The 16,021-nt window shown below is 26.9% G+C and overlaps 4 protein-coding genes and 1 long non-coding RNA gene across 5 annotated transcripts; 4 read left to right on the forward strand and 1 right to left on the reverse strand.

The window, feature by feature from the left end:
- The first annotated feature begins 1,520 nt into the window (after positions 1–1,520).
- On the forward strand, positions 1,521–3,168 carry LOC107966062. The gene is made up of 3 exons (XM_026445043.1): positions 1,521–1,809; positions 2,045–2,259; positions 2,434–3,168. Exons 1-3 carry the CDS (start codon positions 1,717–1,719, stop codon positions 2,759–2,761), a joined length of 636 nt encoding a protein of 211 aa, XP_026300828.1. The 5' UTR covers positions 1,521–1,716; the 3' UTR covers positions 2,762–3,168.
- Positions 3,169–4,170: 1,002 nt separating this feature from the next.
- Positions 4,171–5,876, forward strand: LOC413068 (intraflagellar transport protein 46 homolog). Its single transcript, XM_006564961.3, has 3 exons — positions 4,171–4,525; positions 4,638–4,829; positions 5,005–5,876. The coding sequence occupies exons 1-3, from the start codon at positions 4,311–4,313 to the stop codon at positions 5,579–5,581; spliced, it is 984 nt and encodes a 327-aa protein (XP_006565024.2). The 5' UTR covers positions 4,171–4,310; the 3' UTR covers positions 5,582–5,876.
- A 699-nt stretch (positions 5,877–6,575) lies between these two features.
- On the forward strand, positions 6,576–10,546 carry LOC413069 (H(+)/Cl(-) exchange transporter 7). The gene is made up of 12 exons (XM_396520.6): positions 6,576–6,916; positions 7,147–7,257; positions 7,455–7,653; positions 7,736–7,989; positions 8,082–8,259; positions 8,322–8,846; positions 8,903–9,072; positions 9,161–9,340; positions 9,424–9,633; positions 9,710–9,955; positions 10,031–10,111; positions 10,191–10,546. The coding sequence occupies exons 1-12, from the start codon at positions 6,749–6,751 to the stop codon at positions 10,290–10,292; spliced, it is 2,424 nt and encodes an 807-aa protein (XP_396520.4). The 5' UTR covers positions 6,576–6,748; the 3' UTR covers positions 10,293–10,546.
- Positions 10,517–11,383, reverse strand: LOC102654724. Its single transcript, XR_410085.3, has 2 exons — positions 11,189–11,383; positions 10,517–10,644 (listed from the first exon to the last, which is right to left on the reverse strand). It is a non-coding gene; the product is annotated as an uncharacterized LOC102654724 (long non-coding RNA).
- A 1,276-nt stretch (positions 11,384–12,659) lies between these two features.
- On the forward strand, positions 12,660–16,012 carry LOC725575 (protein PELPK1). Its single transcript, XM_003250512.4, has 2 exons — positions 12,660–13,382; positions 13,819–16,012. The coding sequence occupies exon 2, from the start codon at positions 14,029–14,031 to the stop codon at positions 15,301–15,303; it is 1,275 nt and encodes a 424-aa protein (XP_003250560.1). The 5' UTR covers positions 12,660–13,382; positions 13,819–14,028; the 3' UTR covers positions 15,304–16,012.
- Positions 16,013–16,021: the final 9 nt, after the last annotated feature.

Raw genomic sequence — 16,021 nt, forward strand, 5'->3', positions numbered from 1 at the left:
TGAAACTGTAAGTATATATTCTGGAAAAGAAAAATCAAAGAGATCACAATGTTGACTTTTCTTCGAATTTTCTTTTTTATTCCCTCTAATATTTATCAATAGTTTGTTAAGCTTTTCGATTTCCTCTTTTTGACAGGATGACGAGTTACTTTCCAAGATGAAAATTTTCAAAGACTAAAATTTTAGGTTTGAGTAAATAGTTGGAAAAATTTTAATTGCTTGAATTTCTTAGGTTATTTCGTGCGATGATAATTGAGAAGAAATATACGTTTGAATTAAAATTTTCCATATATTTATAATTCTTAGAAATAAATTAAAAATCCTTTTTTATTTCTTTGATAAAATTTTTATCATTAAAAAAAAATAAAAGGTAATTTCTTGAAATAAATAATTGTTCGATATAATTAATTTATTTAGTGTACAGATACCAAAGATATTTACTTAGAAATAAACGAAAGAAGAAAAAAATGAGGTCTTCTGAGATAAGGTAATTTTCTTTTTTTTTTTTTTTTTTAACTAAATCCTTTTTTATTTCTTTGATAAAATTTTTATCGTTAAAAAAAATAAAAGGTAATTTCTTGAAATAAATTGTAATTGTTCGATATAATTAATTTATAGTGTACAGATACCAAAGATATTTACTTAGAAATAAACAAAAGAAGAAAAAAATGAGGTCTTCTGAGATAAGGTAATTTTCTTTTTTTTTTTTTTTTTTTCTTAACTACATTTTAACAACAGATTCGACAAAACTTCTGTCGGAAACTTGTTAAATAACGTTACGCTTTATCGATAAGTTTTATTGATCTGATATCACGGTTCGTAATGAATTCAGGACAATAAAACCAAGTAATCCAACGATCATTCGTAAAACGTGTATAAGCTTCAAAGCTTCGCTCGACGATAAAGAATTGTAATCAACGTGTTCTCCTTTATCAGCTTGGATGAGAATAAAAAATTGTAAAAACATAAAAATCGCGCGTATTACTTTCGTAGATGCGATGCGATACGATGACACATTTTGAAGAAAAGATAGATACAGAAAAAAAGATAGAAAAAAAAAAAAAGAAACGAAAAGGTGAAACGAAGTGATGAATATTTCTTCTTAAAAATTTCGATCGAGAATAAAAAAGAAAAAAAGAAAGGAAATTTCGTATAGATGTTAAAATTATGATGATGATAGAAATCTTTTCTCTTTTTTTTTTTTCATTGTAAACGCTTCGTAAAATATGTAAACGCAAGATGAAAATTGACATTTTGAATTATCGGGAAATAACGAGATATATTTTTCCGAGTAAAGAATGATTCAATTCTTTCGAAATCATATCGATTTCTCGTGACTTTATTCATGAATTTCACACGTGAATATAAAAAAATTCCGTTGGAAAATTTTTTATAAATGAATCATTCGATATTAATTGGGTATTTGAAAATAATACAAAATATTTTATTAAAACGGAAATAAATCAAATTGGATACAAAAGATAACTCACCGAGTTTTAAGTTAAAACTTTTTTCGATCTATATATATTCATATATTCACGTGTAGAAATAGAAATGGAGCTTAAGAAGAGGAACGCGAATAACAAATGACAATGTAATTTCGATATAGGTGGAAATCTTTTGTCAAATTCTGGGCAGTCGATAGAGCAACAAGATGGTCTGACAAATTTCCACTTCCATCCACGAGAAACAAGTCGCCGTTTAATCGAATTCGTAATGATTATTCAGTGGCGATCGATGATGGATAATTTGAGCGACATTTACTATCTCGTGCGGCTCATCATCCGCCAAGTTTCTATATACTTACGGGTACGGATTGCGTGATTAACCTTCTCGCATAATGAAGTTCACATGTCAATTTATATACGATGATAAAATTGAATTAAAGAAGGTAGCATTCGAAAAAAAAAAAAAAGAATTCCCATTATTTCATCTTAAAATCTATCTTTTCGTTATATTTCATTATATCTATCTAACACGATTTATCTGTTAACGTAATGATTATTCTTATTTTCGTTCTTTTTCTTTTTTCTTTCTTTTTTAGGATTTGATTTTGTACAAGTTCTTCTGGATAGCGACGAACAATGAAAATTTCGACAATTCGGATTCGAAACTTCGTAGTATAACATTAAGGAACGTTACCACGGATATCGTAGCCTTCTCCGTCATCTGCATTATCCTTTTTCTACTCGTAATCCTCGCGTCGAAGTGCGAGAAGGACGAAGTGCGAAACGTTTTCGAATCTGCGGGAATAGAAACGTTAGTTTATGCGATGGAAATTTTAATTTAAAACCTATCTGATTGATCGAACAACCAGAATAAGAATTATTCGATCGATCAAGTTAACAAAAACTGGCCAATTTTTATCAAATTGATGGAAATAGTAACAGATTTTCAAAACTGAAATTTTTTCCCCTAAACGATCATTCGCAGAATCACGGTGGAACATCCGGAAGATCAATTCTGCGTCTCGAACGTAACTTCCAGCTCGACAAATTGCGTTCACGCATGCGGTGATTCCATTTTCTCCCGTGGACGGATACAAAACAGGAATTACTCCGACGAAGATATATCCAGAGTTCGTTCGTCCAGCAAGAAAAGGAGCGCGATCCCGAAGAAATCGATTTTCGGCTTGAACGTGGCCCAACCGCAGAATTCTCAAAGCACCCAAACCACCGACAAAATATTCTACAAGAACAACCAAAAATGGTTGATAAGACGGACAAGGAGCGGCCATATCTACGGGAAATATCCAATATAGGGGAAACCGCGTCCATCCTTTTTTTTGATATTTTTATTTATTTATTGAATCCATTTTCCAGAAGGCGAAGAAAAGGAAAAAAGAAAAAGAGAAAAAAGAAGATGTAAAAAAAAAACATTCCACGTGAAAATTTTCATCGAAATGAAAACAGAACTAGTCATAAAGATAGGGGTTAGAGTGATGTTATTGTTACTGATTCTCTGGTTTAACATTCCAGACAATTATCAATAGTTTTATTATTATCAAAGGTAATGAATCGCAGGTAATGAATCATTTTTTTTCAAGGAAGGGGTTTGTCAAGCAATACGATTAAACAATCGTGGATCTAAAGGCATCTGAATTGTCATCTGGAATTTGTTATTTGTGCTTTTTCTCTCTTTCTCTCTCTCTCTCTCTCTCTCTTTCTCTCTCTCTTCTTTTTTCTTTTTTTCTTTTCTTTTTTTTTTTAGTTTATTTAAGCTACGTTCTTTAATGATATATTTCATTGAGATATCGTTTTTTAGAGAGAAGAATATTTTTAGAATGATTTTATTTTGAGTTCACGTTGATATTGTCTAAGAATATAAATTTTTAACACTTTTTTTTTTTTTTTTTTTACTTTAACGAAGCAATTTTTTGCTTCGTCTTTTTTCCTTTTTTATAAATATTATGATTATATATACGAATTTTATATATTTCATGAAATTTTATTTACAATTATTAAGATTCTATTACTTCGTCGTATTATTTGTTATTTATTGTATAACGTGATGTTTTTATAGTGTTTGTCATATAAATAAATATCGTTGATTTCAATATTTGGTAGAGTCATTTTATCAAAAATAAAATATTAATTTTTTATCACATGTGTGATAAAATATTTGTATCAATGTGTTATCGACGAAGAAATAAAATTATATCGAGTAAATAAAAAAATGATCAACTTATTAAGTTTTTTATATGAAGAGCCATAAAAACTAATGATTTATAATTTTAATTCTTTTGTCTCTAAGAGATATCAATGGCATTTCGATAATCTGTAAATCTATGGATTATCCCTTTTTCCAGGAACGAAAAAAAATGGATATAAATTACCAGAAACAATGAATCATGTCACACTTTAAAAAATATATAAATTTTTAAAAAATTTTTAACAATTCAATGACAGACTTTGACATCGAATCATCTCTGATATGAATTAATTCAAAATAATAAAAATATCTGTTATCAAATTATAATATTATGATATTTATGATAAAAATGTTATTTTTTTTTTACAAATAGAAAAATTAGTACTAAAAAAATTAATTATTTAAAATTAATTACTAATTTTATAAGTATCTTAATAAATAATTTTATTTGAATATCAATATTTTTAAAATGTACGTCGAAAAAATAATGAAGCATGCGCTCATCGATCCACGACGAAACCATAGTAACATAGCTGAGACACAAAGATCAAAACAATCGAGAAAAGAAGCGTATCGTTTTCTACCGACGATTTGCGTAATTATTTCCTCGTAAAATCGTCAGAAATAATTCAAGGAAAACGGATGTTCATCGTTGAACAATGGATATTAGAGACAGCAGTGATGAGGAAGAGATACGTAATATTTCCTCGTTCACGAAATTTGACGAGAGTATCGATGTACAAAATGCCGAAGAGATACAGAGCCCAGTGATTCGTAGACCTTCCAGTTCGAGAAGATCCAGGCAATATCCGATTAACGAGGCCCGAAGTTCCATAGAGATAAATTCACCTCGTGAAAAATATAATTTTCGAAGGTAAATTAATCAATTTTGAGGAGAAATAATTTTGAGGAGATAGAATCAACGAAGAATGATTAATAAATTAAAATAAAAAATGGAAAATAATGGATAATCGTTTGATTACCAGATATTCCGATAATGATAATAACTTTGGGAAGGCCATGGGAATTCACAGTGATCCGTCAGACAGCGAGGAGAGTGATGATGATGATATCCAAGGAACGATAAACGCTCAACAGATTGAACTTTACAATCCTAAGGATTTCGAGGATTTAAAAGTCTCTACAGAGGTGAAAGAATTATTTCAAAATATAATGAGGTACACGTTTTCTTCATCCCCTTATCTTTTGAATATACTATTTATTAATATAATTTTTATAATTTCCTTTTTATAATTTACATGTACAAGGATATATTAATTAAAATGCACAATTCTTTTTATTCTTAACGATTTTTTTATTATATCTTTATAAGTATCTTTATCGTTTTATCAGATACACGCCACAAAAGATAGAGCTGAATTATAAGCTCATACCATTTATTCCCGATTATATACCAGCCGTGGGTGATATAGACGCCTTCATAAAAATCCCACGACCAGATGGTATAGAGGATAAAATCGGTTTAATAGTTTTGGACGAGCCCTGTACCAATCAATCCGACCCAGCTGTTCTTCATCTTCAATTGCGTAGCCATTTACGAAGCGCTGGTGTGGCAAGGCAAACAGTGATTAAAAGAATCGAAGACGCCGAGAAAAACGGGAAATCGATCGAGAAGTGGATAGAGGATATAGATCAGCTTCACAGAAGCAAACATCCGCCCGCCGTTCATTTAACCAAGCCTATGCCAGAGATCGACTCGTTACTTCAACAATGGCCACCGGAAGTCGAAGAGAAGCTTAACGAAGCCGAATTGGACTTTACGGAGTTGGATTGCGAATTACCAGAACTCGTCGATATTGTTTGCAATCTTCTAGATATTCCATCCGAGGAAGATTCGAGATTAGAGTCGTTGCACACACTCTTCATGCTTTATTTGGATGTTCGAAATGCTAGGGCTCAAAAATATTAAGTAGAAATAAAAATCATTTTATTAGAATATCAGAAGAAATATTAAAAAATATTGGAGAAATGTTAAAACATATTTTTAAAAATATGAGAATGTTTATTGAAGATAAATGATCTTGCATGCAGAAAGATATTTTTTCCAGAAAGAAAGATTGTAATTAATTACACTTTCTTATTCTTATAGAAATAAGAAATAATAATTATTCTAAATAGATTGCTTAATAGCGATCTAATTGTTATTTTGATTTTACAAAATAATGTAATAATTATATTAGAAGTGAAGGATATAATAAATATAAAAGATGAGTTTATTTTTTTATAATATAAATATTATAAAAAAAATTACATCCATTTACCATTTAGATAATATAATCAGAGACCAATAATTCTTATTAAATGAAACATAACATCAAAAAAAATATTCCAATCAGAATAATATAGATTATATAATACATAAGTAATATAAATTATATAATATCAAAAGAAAATATTTATAAAATTAATTCATTAAGTAAAAAAGAAATGTTTATCGTAAATATAAATTTAAAAAAAACAAAAATTTTTAATATCTCATTATTATTACCATTATCTTCATATATTCTAATTACTCATATGCATAATCATTTTTTTTTCATTTATAAAACAATACATTTTTTTTTACTTTTTTAATTTCAATAAAAAAAACTTTAATGTATTACACGTCATATTATTATATTATTCTACGATATTCTTGAACGCTTACGCATTTAGATATCAGAATAATCAAAATAATGATAATATATTTCCTGAATTGTTAATATTTCCTAATCGTTTTATTTTTTTATGAATTTTTTTTTTAAATCATAAAAATAAAAAAGAAAAAGAATTTTTCCATGTATAAAATGTATATAGTTCTTATTCCAATATTGATTGATTAAAAGAGAATTTCTCTATTTAATAACTAAAAGAATTTTTGAACAATAAAAATATATCATAAGTTGAGCACCACTTTCATTGAACGTGAATCATAGTATTATTAATCACGTGATTGTCAATATATATTTTCCTTTCCTTGTATGAGTTCAGTATGTGGTAACATTGAACCACACAAAGTAGTAGCTATGCTTGTAATCAATGACTTGATTTTTTTTTCTAATCTTTAAAATATGATCATAGTGGTAATGTTTAAAAAATGATGGATACTCCAACGCATATAAATGTATCAATAAACGACAGCATCGATGACAGTGTTGATAATTGTGCAAATGATTGTGAAAATGATAGAGAAAAATTATTAAAACCAAGAAATAATTTTGCATCATACTCGAATGAAGATGTTAATATTAGATTTCGAAAAGATGTAATAATTTAATAACAATTTATATATTATATTTTTAAAATTTTGTCCTTATGTTTTTTTTTTTTTTTTAATATAATAAAATAACCTAATATTTGTCTAATTAGTTATTTATTTTTTATAACATTGATAAGAAAAATTCTTTTATATAAAAATAAAATATATTAATTTAAAATAATTGTAATCATTTTTAATATTTTATTTTTTCATTTGTAATAAAATGTTATCAATAGGGTAATGTGTCATCACAAAGTATTGTGGACACAGTTTCTAATAATCTAAGAAGACTTAATACCGAAGAAATACTTCCTGGTGCTACCAATTTTTTATCAAGTAATTATGAGGTATATTGTTTTTTTTATAATTATATATTTTATTTATCTTATAATGTTTTTACTGATATATATTTATATTTATCTTTATATTTGGAAAACTTTCTGTATTCATTATAATTATTATGAATATCTTATCTTAAAACTAATTATGCATTAAAGAAATATTATGTATAATATATCATTATATTTTTATTTATTTTTTTTAGAGTTTGGATTATGATCCCTGTGAGAATCATCTTCTTCAAGATGAAGAAAGAAAAAAAGGTTACAAGTTTGTAGTTAAAAAGAATTTTGCTAGATGGTTTATTTTTTTATTAATAGGTATTTGTACAGCGCTTATAGCTAGTTTTGTAAATATTTCTATAGAAGAATTAACAAAGCTAAAGTATGGTCGTTTGAAATTTTGTATCCTTTATTTCTACTATAAACAAATAACAAATGAAAAAAAAAGAAATATAATTTCAATACTCCTTACAATGAATAATAGATATGGATCAATGTGTAGCAAGAAATTGTTTATGGTTACCATATTTATTATGGTTAGCTTTAAATTTTGCACCTGTTTTAATAGGTGCAATTTTAGTATCTTATGTGGAACCTGTTGCAGCAGGTAGTGGTATTCCTCAAGTGAAATGTTATTTAAATGGAATTAAAATACCTCGAGTTGTGCGTATTAAAACATTAGCAGTAAAAACTATAGGAGTAATTTGTACAGTAGTTGGAGGTTTAGCTGGTGGAAAAGTAAATATTTGTCATTATTATTTTTATATTATTTTTATTTTTTTCTTTTAAATAAAAAAAATATTTCAATATAAAACAAAATATCATTTTAGGAAGGACCTATGATACATTCTGGAGCTGTGATAGCAGCAGGAATATCACAAGGAAAAAGTACTACATTTAACAAAGATTTAAAGATATTTAAATATTTCAGAGAAGATCATGAAAAACGAGATTTTGTATCTGGAGGTGCAGCCTCTGGTGTATCTGCAGCATTTGGTGCACCAATTGGTAAGTGCTGATATAGTACATATGTAGTATAAATATTAATTATTCAATAAATAATAATTTAGGAGGAGTACTATTTAGTATCGAAGAAGGAACTAGTTTTTTTAATCAAAGTCTGACTTGGAGAACATTTTTTGCTAGTATGATCACAACATTTACGTTAAACATTATTCTTAGCACATATCATAGACGACCTGGTGACCTTTCTTATCCAGGCTTACTAAATCTTGGAAAATTTGAGACAATACCCTATCAGATTTATGAAATTCCTCTGTTCATGCTAATGGGAACAATTGGTGGACTTTTGGGTGCTTGTTGGAATCATTTAAATTATAAAATTACCTGTTTCCGTTTAAAATACATAAAAAAAAAATGGTTGAAAGTAATAGAAGCTCTCATAGTTGCTGCATTAAGTGCAACAATAGGATTTATCATGATCTATTGTCTGAAAGATTGTAAACCATTAGGACAGGATCCTACCAAATTTCCCATTCAAATGTATTGCAATGATGGAGAATATAGTGCTGTAGCAGCTTTGTGGTTTCAAACACCAGAAAGTAGTGTACGATCTTTATTTCATGATCCTAAAGGTATGTTAATAATATAAAAAAACATAGAATATATTCATTAAATTTTTTGTTTATAGGCTCTCACAATGATATCACTTTAGCTATTTTTGTTGTTCTCTATTTTCTTCTGGCTGTTGCTACTTTTGGTCTGTCCATGTCTAGTGGTTTGTTTATTCCATCCCTATTAATTGGCGCTGCTTGGGGTAGATTAATTGGATCAGGACTTTCAAGACTTTTTCCAAATTGCGTATGAAACAATCATAAAAATAAAAAATATAGTAATATAGTAATATTAATATTGTAGAAAAAATAACAATTATTGTCAATTATTGCAGGTTGTTTTAAATCCTGGAAAATATGCTTTATTAGGTGCAGCTGCTCAATTAGGAGGAGTAGTTAGAATGACGATAAGTTTAACCGCGATATTAATAGAAGCTACTCAAGGAATATCTTTTGGCTTGCCACTTATAATAGTTCTTATAATGGCTAAATGGGTTGGGGACTTTTTCAATGAGGTATGAAAATATCAATCTATATTATATATACATATAATTTAAGATATATATATTTATATATGTATAATTCCCTTATTTTACAGGGAATTTATGATATTCATACACAAATGGCTGGAATTCCTATATTACCATGGGAAGCCCCGCCATTATCAAATAATATTTATGCTAGTGAAATAATGAGTCATCCAATAGTAACACTAAAAACAGTAGAAAATGTAGGACATATAATAGAACTTCTGAAATGTGTAACATTTAATGGATTTCCCGTGGTTGATCCTCCTAGTAGTGATGAAGTAATGAATCCTATTGTTATATATATATACAAAAGATATATTATTTTTTTATATTTATACTAATTTTTTTTTCTAGATTGAAATACATTCATATGGACGATTTCGAGGACTAATTTTACGCTCTCAATTAATAGTGTTATTGCAAAACAAAATTTTTAATAAAAACCTAGATTATTGGGACAGATCATTAAGTATTAAAATATTCAGAAAAGAATATCCTAGATATCCAACAATCGATCAAGTAACTGTAACTGAAGAAGAGAAAACTTATACGATAGATTTAAGGCCTTTCATGAATCCTTCTCCTTATACAGTACAGCATGTTAGTATTTTTTTTTTTTTATTAGTTTCTTTTTCACATATTATTAAATAAAAAAAAATTATCTTTTTTTTTTAGTCTGCAACACTGCCACGAACATTTAGACTTTTTAGAGCTCTAGGTCTTCGACATTTACCAGTAATCAATGATACAAATGAGGTATTAACAAATTGCATTTTTTAAAATATTAATATTAAAATATTACATAAAAAAAATTGATTTCAAATTTTTTTTTTAGGTAATTGGGATTATTACAAGAAAGGATGTTGCCAGATTTAGGATATGGAAACATAGAGGAAATATGGGATTAGATGAACTTTTAATTACTGATAAAATTTAATTTTAATTTTTTTAGATACAAAATTTAATTTATGAAAAGAAAGCTTATAATGTATAATTATATGTATAAATATTGTTTTCTTATATATATAAGAAAAAAGATTTTTATATTCTTCAGCAAAGAAGAGGAAGACAAAAAAAAAACAAAATCAATTATATTAATTATTCACAAACAATTGCCAGCCTAACCATGACCATAATTTAAAAAATAAGAATACTGGCAGAATTACTAGCAATAAAAGAAAATAATATTCATATGATGGAATATACATTGGAAACAATAGCTTTTTATTATATACCTCTAGAGATTATAATTCACACGTTATAGAATAATTAAGGTCTTTTTACATAACCTGCAACAAGAAAAAATATTTTATAAAAATAAAGTATTTATTTATATTTATTTCTACTTTCTATTTTTATATTAATACTTTTTTAAAATAATTAATTACAATCTAAAAATTATATGAAATTAATTCATATATAAAAAATAAAAAAATAAAATATTTTAAATATATTTTTAGATAAAAAGAAAATATTAAAAAAACAATTTATCTTTAATTTAACTAATCATATTTCTTTAGATTTTAAGATAAATATATGCATTAATATATAAATATATGTATATATTTTGATACTATTTTTCAATTTCATAAGTTATTCTTAATTTAATAATAATTGTGTATATTAAAAAATTAATAATAAATATAAGAAAAAAGATTAATAAATATAAAAATTAATATCAATTAATTGCAAGCTATTTTGAAAATGTTTCACCTTGAGATAATAATACACAAGACAAAATGATACTATCTCTTTCTAATCTTCAATAAATCTAAGCATCACAATTTTTTCGTAAAATTATATTAGTAAAAAAATTAGTCAAATCTTACGTACAGTTATAGATTTTCTTCTCTTCAATATTCGTAATAATTAAAAATATTTAAAACTGTCAAATCAGTGAAACATATTGAAATGCAAATATCAATAATTAAGAAAATAATAAATATTTATAATTGAAATATACGTAATTAAAAAAGTATAATAATACTGTTTACGTCAGTTCGCCATTCCAATGATTGGATTCTAAATCATATATATTTTGCGCATGCGTGAACATAAACGTACATAACATAATAAAAAAGAGGTAAATTTAAATAATTTTAAGAATTTTTTTTAATATATATAATATAATCTAAATAATAAAAAATATTGCAATTAAAAAAAGGTCATAACACAAAATGAACAATTATAAGCAGAATAGAGATAAAACTTTGAAAATAAATAAATAAAATTTAATAAAAAAAAAAAAAAAAAAAATATACATAAATCTTTGATAAAACTAAAAGATATAGAAAAAGAAAGCTATAAATCGGAGATTTCATGATATGCAAAGAATGGCAAGATTCAAAACAAAAAAGAAAAAAGATTTAAAGGAAATGAAGACATAGAATTAAATAAAAAAAATATTACATTTAGATTATTAACTACATTGTCTCCATAATAAAAATTAAATAATTTAAATTCCATAATAAAAAATTAAAAAATTAAATACATATTCCTATGCAAAATTCATCAATTATTATATACTTAGTTTGTGAACAAAATAAATATTCTCAATTATTGTCAATTATTGAAGAATTTGTCAATTTTTGAAGGAAAGAATATTAAATTAATATATGCAGGTAGTAGAATTTCAGCAGAAAAATTAAAAATAAGTATTATAAAAGCTAGAATGCTTAATAAAAGAATATTTAATGGAAACAGGAATGAATTCACAATAGTAATTAACATGAATATAAGATTTTTAGCATAAATATAATTTATTTATTTGATTCTATTAAAATATATATTTTGTAAAATATTTTATTTTGTATAGATAAATATAGATTATAAAAGAATATCATCTACTGCTTGAATAATTACATCAGTTGTAAATGTTGTGTTTATAGATTTTTCTTCCACTGATAAATGATAAAACATAAAAAGAATTAAATTCACTCCTGAATAGTATATAAGTGCTATAGAATATACAAACATCAATAACAAAAAAAATTCATTGATGTAGTAACAATAATTCTCCATATAAGTGATAAATGTAATTAATATGATAAATATTATAAATACAAAAATAAAATTTAATGAAATAATTTTGTTATAAAAAAATCGTGTTATTTAAATAATTTACCTAAATTTATATATGAAAAAATACGAAAACAATAAAATTTAAAAATATTAAGAATTTTAGATATTAATTTTTTCATATGAATATCAATATTATGAATTATCATTGAATAATTTAAATTCTTTCACGAAAGTTTATTAAAAATATATCTTCCTGACGAGCTCATTGTAAGTCTCACCTTCTCGTCTGAAAGAACCGAAGAAAGCTCGTCAAAATTTTCTCATTTCTTGAAGAAACCGGTCTTTCAATGCGTCAAGAAAAATTACCGTGAGTTGAATATTTTGCAGAAAACAATCATATTATTGATGAAAAGGAAGAATAATAACACCATCAGTGGACACGATAAGAGGTCGAACATTCCAAGCATCTTTCTGATTCTCTGACAATGCCGTGTATTTTAAGACGCGGTCGGTTTGGTCAATTGTTTTGCGGTCTCTCAGGTCGTACACCTGTCCGTCGTGAAGTTGCAGACGGGAGTAGGAAGGGGTTATGGTCAATAAACGCAACCACGTCACACGCAGCCTATCGGCGACCCCGCTTGGCCCCTTAAAGTGGCTCCGAACGAAAATCTTACATGTCGGCCGATATTGCTTTTGTGCGTTTGTCTGCGGTATATCTTAAGAAAAATCGAAGTAATTTTTTCATGAACAATAACGACGGATGTGTTTTATCGCGAAGAAGATGCGATTATAAAATGGAATCAATCCACGACGCGGTTTAGCTTTACAACGGATTAATCGTGCGTTTCAGTGAACTGACCGAATTGCATTCGCCATTGTTGTGATTGGTGAACGTTCCAGAGAAGACGGCGTTCTTAGATTGACGCGCATGCGCATTACGTTCTACTTGACGACGCTCTTCTTTCGAATTTTGGGAGACACGCATACACAAAGCAACAAGGCACAGGTAGTCGACAGGACACGCACACTTACATACACGTATTTCGAAAACAGTATTAGCCATTCGATTTTTGCGCACGTGCTATGAAATTTTTTTAAGCTTGGTACCCGCGTCTTTTTAGACATCGAAAATTGAATTAATATTCATATTTATCGCTTTTTATAGTGAAGAAAGTCGTCATGGTATTTCTTAAGAGAGATCGTCAAATTGATAGTCTTTTATTACTGATGCAAATAAATTTTTAAACATTATTATTATTTATTTTAATTAGAATTTTCATTCGTTAAGTGCGATATTCTAAAATTTATTCATACTTCTTAAACAAACGATGAAAATTTTATTGTTTATTGTATTTTAAAAATATGTAAATGAACTATTTTTAACTTTAAAGATTTTTAGTGAAAATCTTTAATGAGAATTCTAACTAATTTTTTTATTGCAGGTAATTTCTAGAGTGAAAAATAATGAAAAAGTACTTTATATATGAAATGATATGTAAGAAAAATTAATAAGTACCAAGAAAGAAAACAAAGTTACGCTTAATTATTAACGTATGCACAAAGTATATTTTCTGAGAAGTTTGATATTTAAAATACATAAAAATGACAGTTTACATAGATGATTGTACCTATACTGTGCGTAATTGCATGTTATGCCTAAGGCTAAAAAAAAATCTTACCTTAAAAAGGTAAGAGAAATGCGAGAATATAGAAGACAAAAATTAAAATCAGAAACATTAGAAGAACGTACTATTAGATTATTTTCTGCTGCTGAAAGAATGAAGAACGCTAGGGCAAAGGAAACAGAAGAGCAGGCAGCAATAAGAAGAATGCAGGAAGCCCAGCGTATGGCTAGACATCGTGCTAAAAAGAAGCGTTGTTTAGATGAAAATTTAGCAAGAGAAATTTCAAAAATTGCTGAATTGTCTAAAATGCCAGATGCAGCAACAATAGCTCAAATGTCAGAAATGAATATGAATAAAATTTCTGCAGAATTGAAACAAATGATGGAAAGAGGGAAAGTACCAGAACATATAGTTCAAATGGCTCAACTTGCCGAGTTTAGTAAGATGACTGAATTAAACAAAATGTCTCAAGATATGGCTAAAAGATATGAAATGGAAAAAATGGCAGAATATGCTAAAACAACAGAATATATGAAAATGCAAGAAATTGCAAAAATGTCTGAAATTGCCAAAATGAATGAAATGGTAAAACTTTCAGAAATGGCTAAATATAATGATATTACAAAAATTAATGAAATTGCAAAAATGAATGAAATGATGAAAATGTCTCAAATGGCAAAAATTAATGAAGTTCAAAGAATGAACGAAATAGCAAAACTTAATGAGATGGTAAAAATGACAGAAATGGCTAAATATAATAATGACATAACAAAATTAAATGAAATTGCACAGATTAATGAAATGGCTAAAGAAATTGCCAAAATAAATGAAAAAACGAAAATGAATGAAATGATTAAAATGGCAAATATGCAGAATGATATTACAAAAATGCCTGAATATTCAAAAATGGCAGAAATGGCAAAATTAACTGAATTGGCTAAATTAAATGAAATAACAATAACAAAATTAAATGATCCACCACCACCACCAAAAGTACCACCACCAGAAATTCCTCGAATCCCTGAACCTGTGATTACTGTGCCAAATCCAAGAAATTTGCAAAATGTTCAAACTGTTCAAGTAGCACAGGCAAGCCCATCCAGTACAATAAACTTTCCCACTGTGCCTGGTCAAGGTAAATATGCTCAGTTACTGGTTATCATTGAAGAGCTTGGAAGAGACATTCGCCTTTCTTATGCTGGAAGTCGCAGTGCAGCTGAACGATTAAAAATGGGTATTCAACATGCAAGAATTCTTGTAAGGGAATGTCTATTGGAAACAGAACATAATGCACGGCAATGATCTGCCGATATACTTAGCAATTAGATTTTTAGTCGATTATTTTACAAAGTAATACTATGTACATTGTATGAGGTATAGCAGTATATTTTAAAGGGAGTGTCTTAGCATCCACAAAAATGTGCATATGTAACATTTATTATTTCATATTTTATACGATCTTACTAGTTTGTATATTTAATAAAAAAGTGTGAGCAGCTAGTCCTTTTAGACAATGGAAAAAATGAGAAAGTAATAGCTGTAAAACTTAATAATAGTTTCAATAACTAATAAAATGACTTAAAATATGCACTTTTGTGGATGCCTAAAGAAAATTAATCAATCAATAGCGCATAATATTGAATATAAATTAAATCAGAGAAAAATGATTCATTTTTCATTTTAGTTTTTTATTTTTATTAAAAAAAATGTAAAGATGACCATTTTCTATAGAAACATTATGAAGGAATTGTACCTTCTTATTAAGTTTTTAATTAACAAATGGAAAATATAATATTAGGCAGAGATGAATTTGTATACTAAAAAGCCTTTATTTATATTTTCTATAGAAAATTAATTGCATTTTTTGATTAAAACTATAGGTACCTAATAATTATCTACAGTATACTTGCAGAAAAAGAAATTGATCAAACAAAATGTACCTATGGAAAATATAATCCTTGAATATTACTGATTACAAAGTATGACTAAATAAAAAAAAGAAACAGTTTTATACGATATT

The sequence above is a fragment of the Apis mellifera genome, linkage group LG14 (genome assembly GCF_003254395.2).
Source record: "Apis mellifera strain DH4 linkage group LG14, Amel_HAv3.1, whole genome shotgun sequence".
NCBI lineage: Eukaryota > Metazoa > Arthropoda > Insecta > Hymenoptera > Apidae > Apis > Apis mellifera.

What these genes read in the sequence shown, in the direction of transcription:
- LOC725575 (XM_003250512.4), top strand. Translation starts at nt 14,029, where the DNA reads ATGCCTAAGGCTAAAAAAAAATCTTACCTTAAAAAGGTAAGAGAAATG.
- LOC107966062 (XM_026445043.1), top strand. Translation starts at nt 1,717, where the DNA reads ATGATTATTCAGTGGCGATCGATGATGGATAATTTGAGCGACATTTAC. An exon ending in AAGTTTCTATATACTTACGG is followed by an intron (nt 1,810 to 2,044) that starts GTACGGATTGCG and finishes TTTCTTTTTTAG; the next exon opens with GATTTGATTTTGTACAAGTT. An exon ending in GAATCTGCGGGAATAGAAAC is followed by an intron (nt 2,260 to 2,433) that starts GTTAGTTTATGC and finishes GATCATTCGCAG; the next exon opens with AATCACGGTGGAACATCCGG.
- LOC413068 (XM_006564961.3), top strand. Translation starts at nt 4,311, where the DNA reads ATGGATATTAGAGACAGCAGTGATGAGGAAGAGATACGTAATATTTCC. An exon ending in GAAAAATATAATTTTCGAAG is followed by an intron (nt 4,526 to 4,637) that starts GTAAATTAATCA and finishes TTTGATTACCAG; the next exon opens with ATATTCCGATAATGATAATA. An exon ending in TTATTTCAAAATATAATGAG is followed by an intron (nt 4,830 to 5,004) that starts GTACACGTTTTC and finishes TCGTTTTATCAG; the next exon opens with ATACACGCCACAAAAGATAG.
- LOC413069 (XM_396520.6), top strand. Translation starts at nt 6,749, where the DNA reads ATGATGGATACTCCAACGCATATAAATGTATCAATAAACGACAGCATC. An exon ending in GTATGGTCGTTTGAAATTTT is followed by an intron (nt 7,654 to 7,735) that starts GTATCCTTTATT and finishes AATGAATAATAG; the next exon opens with ATATGGATCAATGTGTAGCA. An exon ending in ATCCTCCTAGTAGTGATGAA is followed by an intron (nt 9,634 to 9,709) that starts GTAATGAATCCT and finishes TTTTTTTTCTAG; the next exon opens with ATTGAAATACATTCATATGG.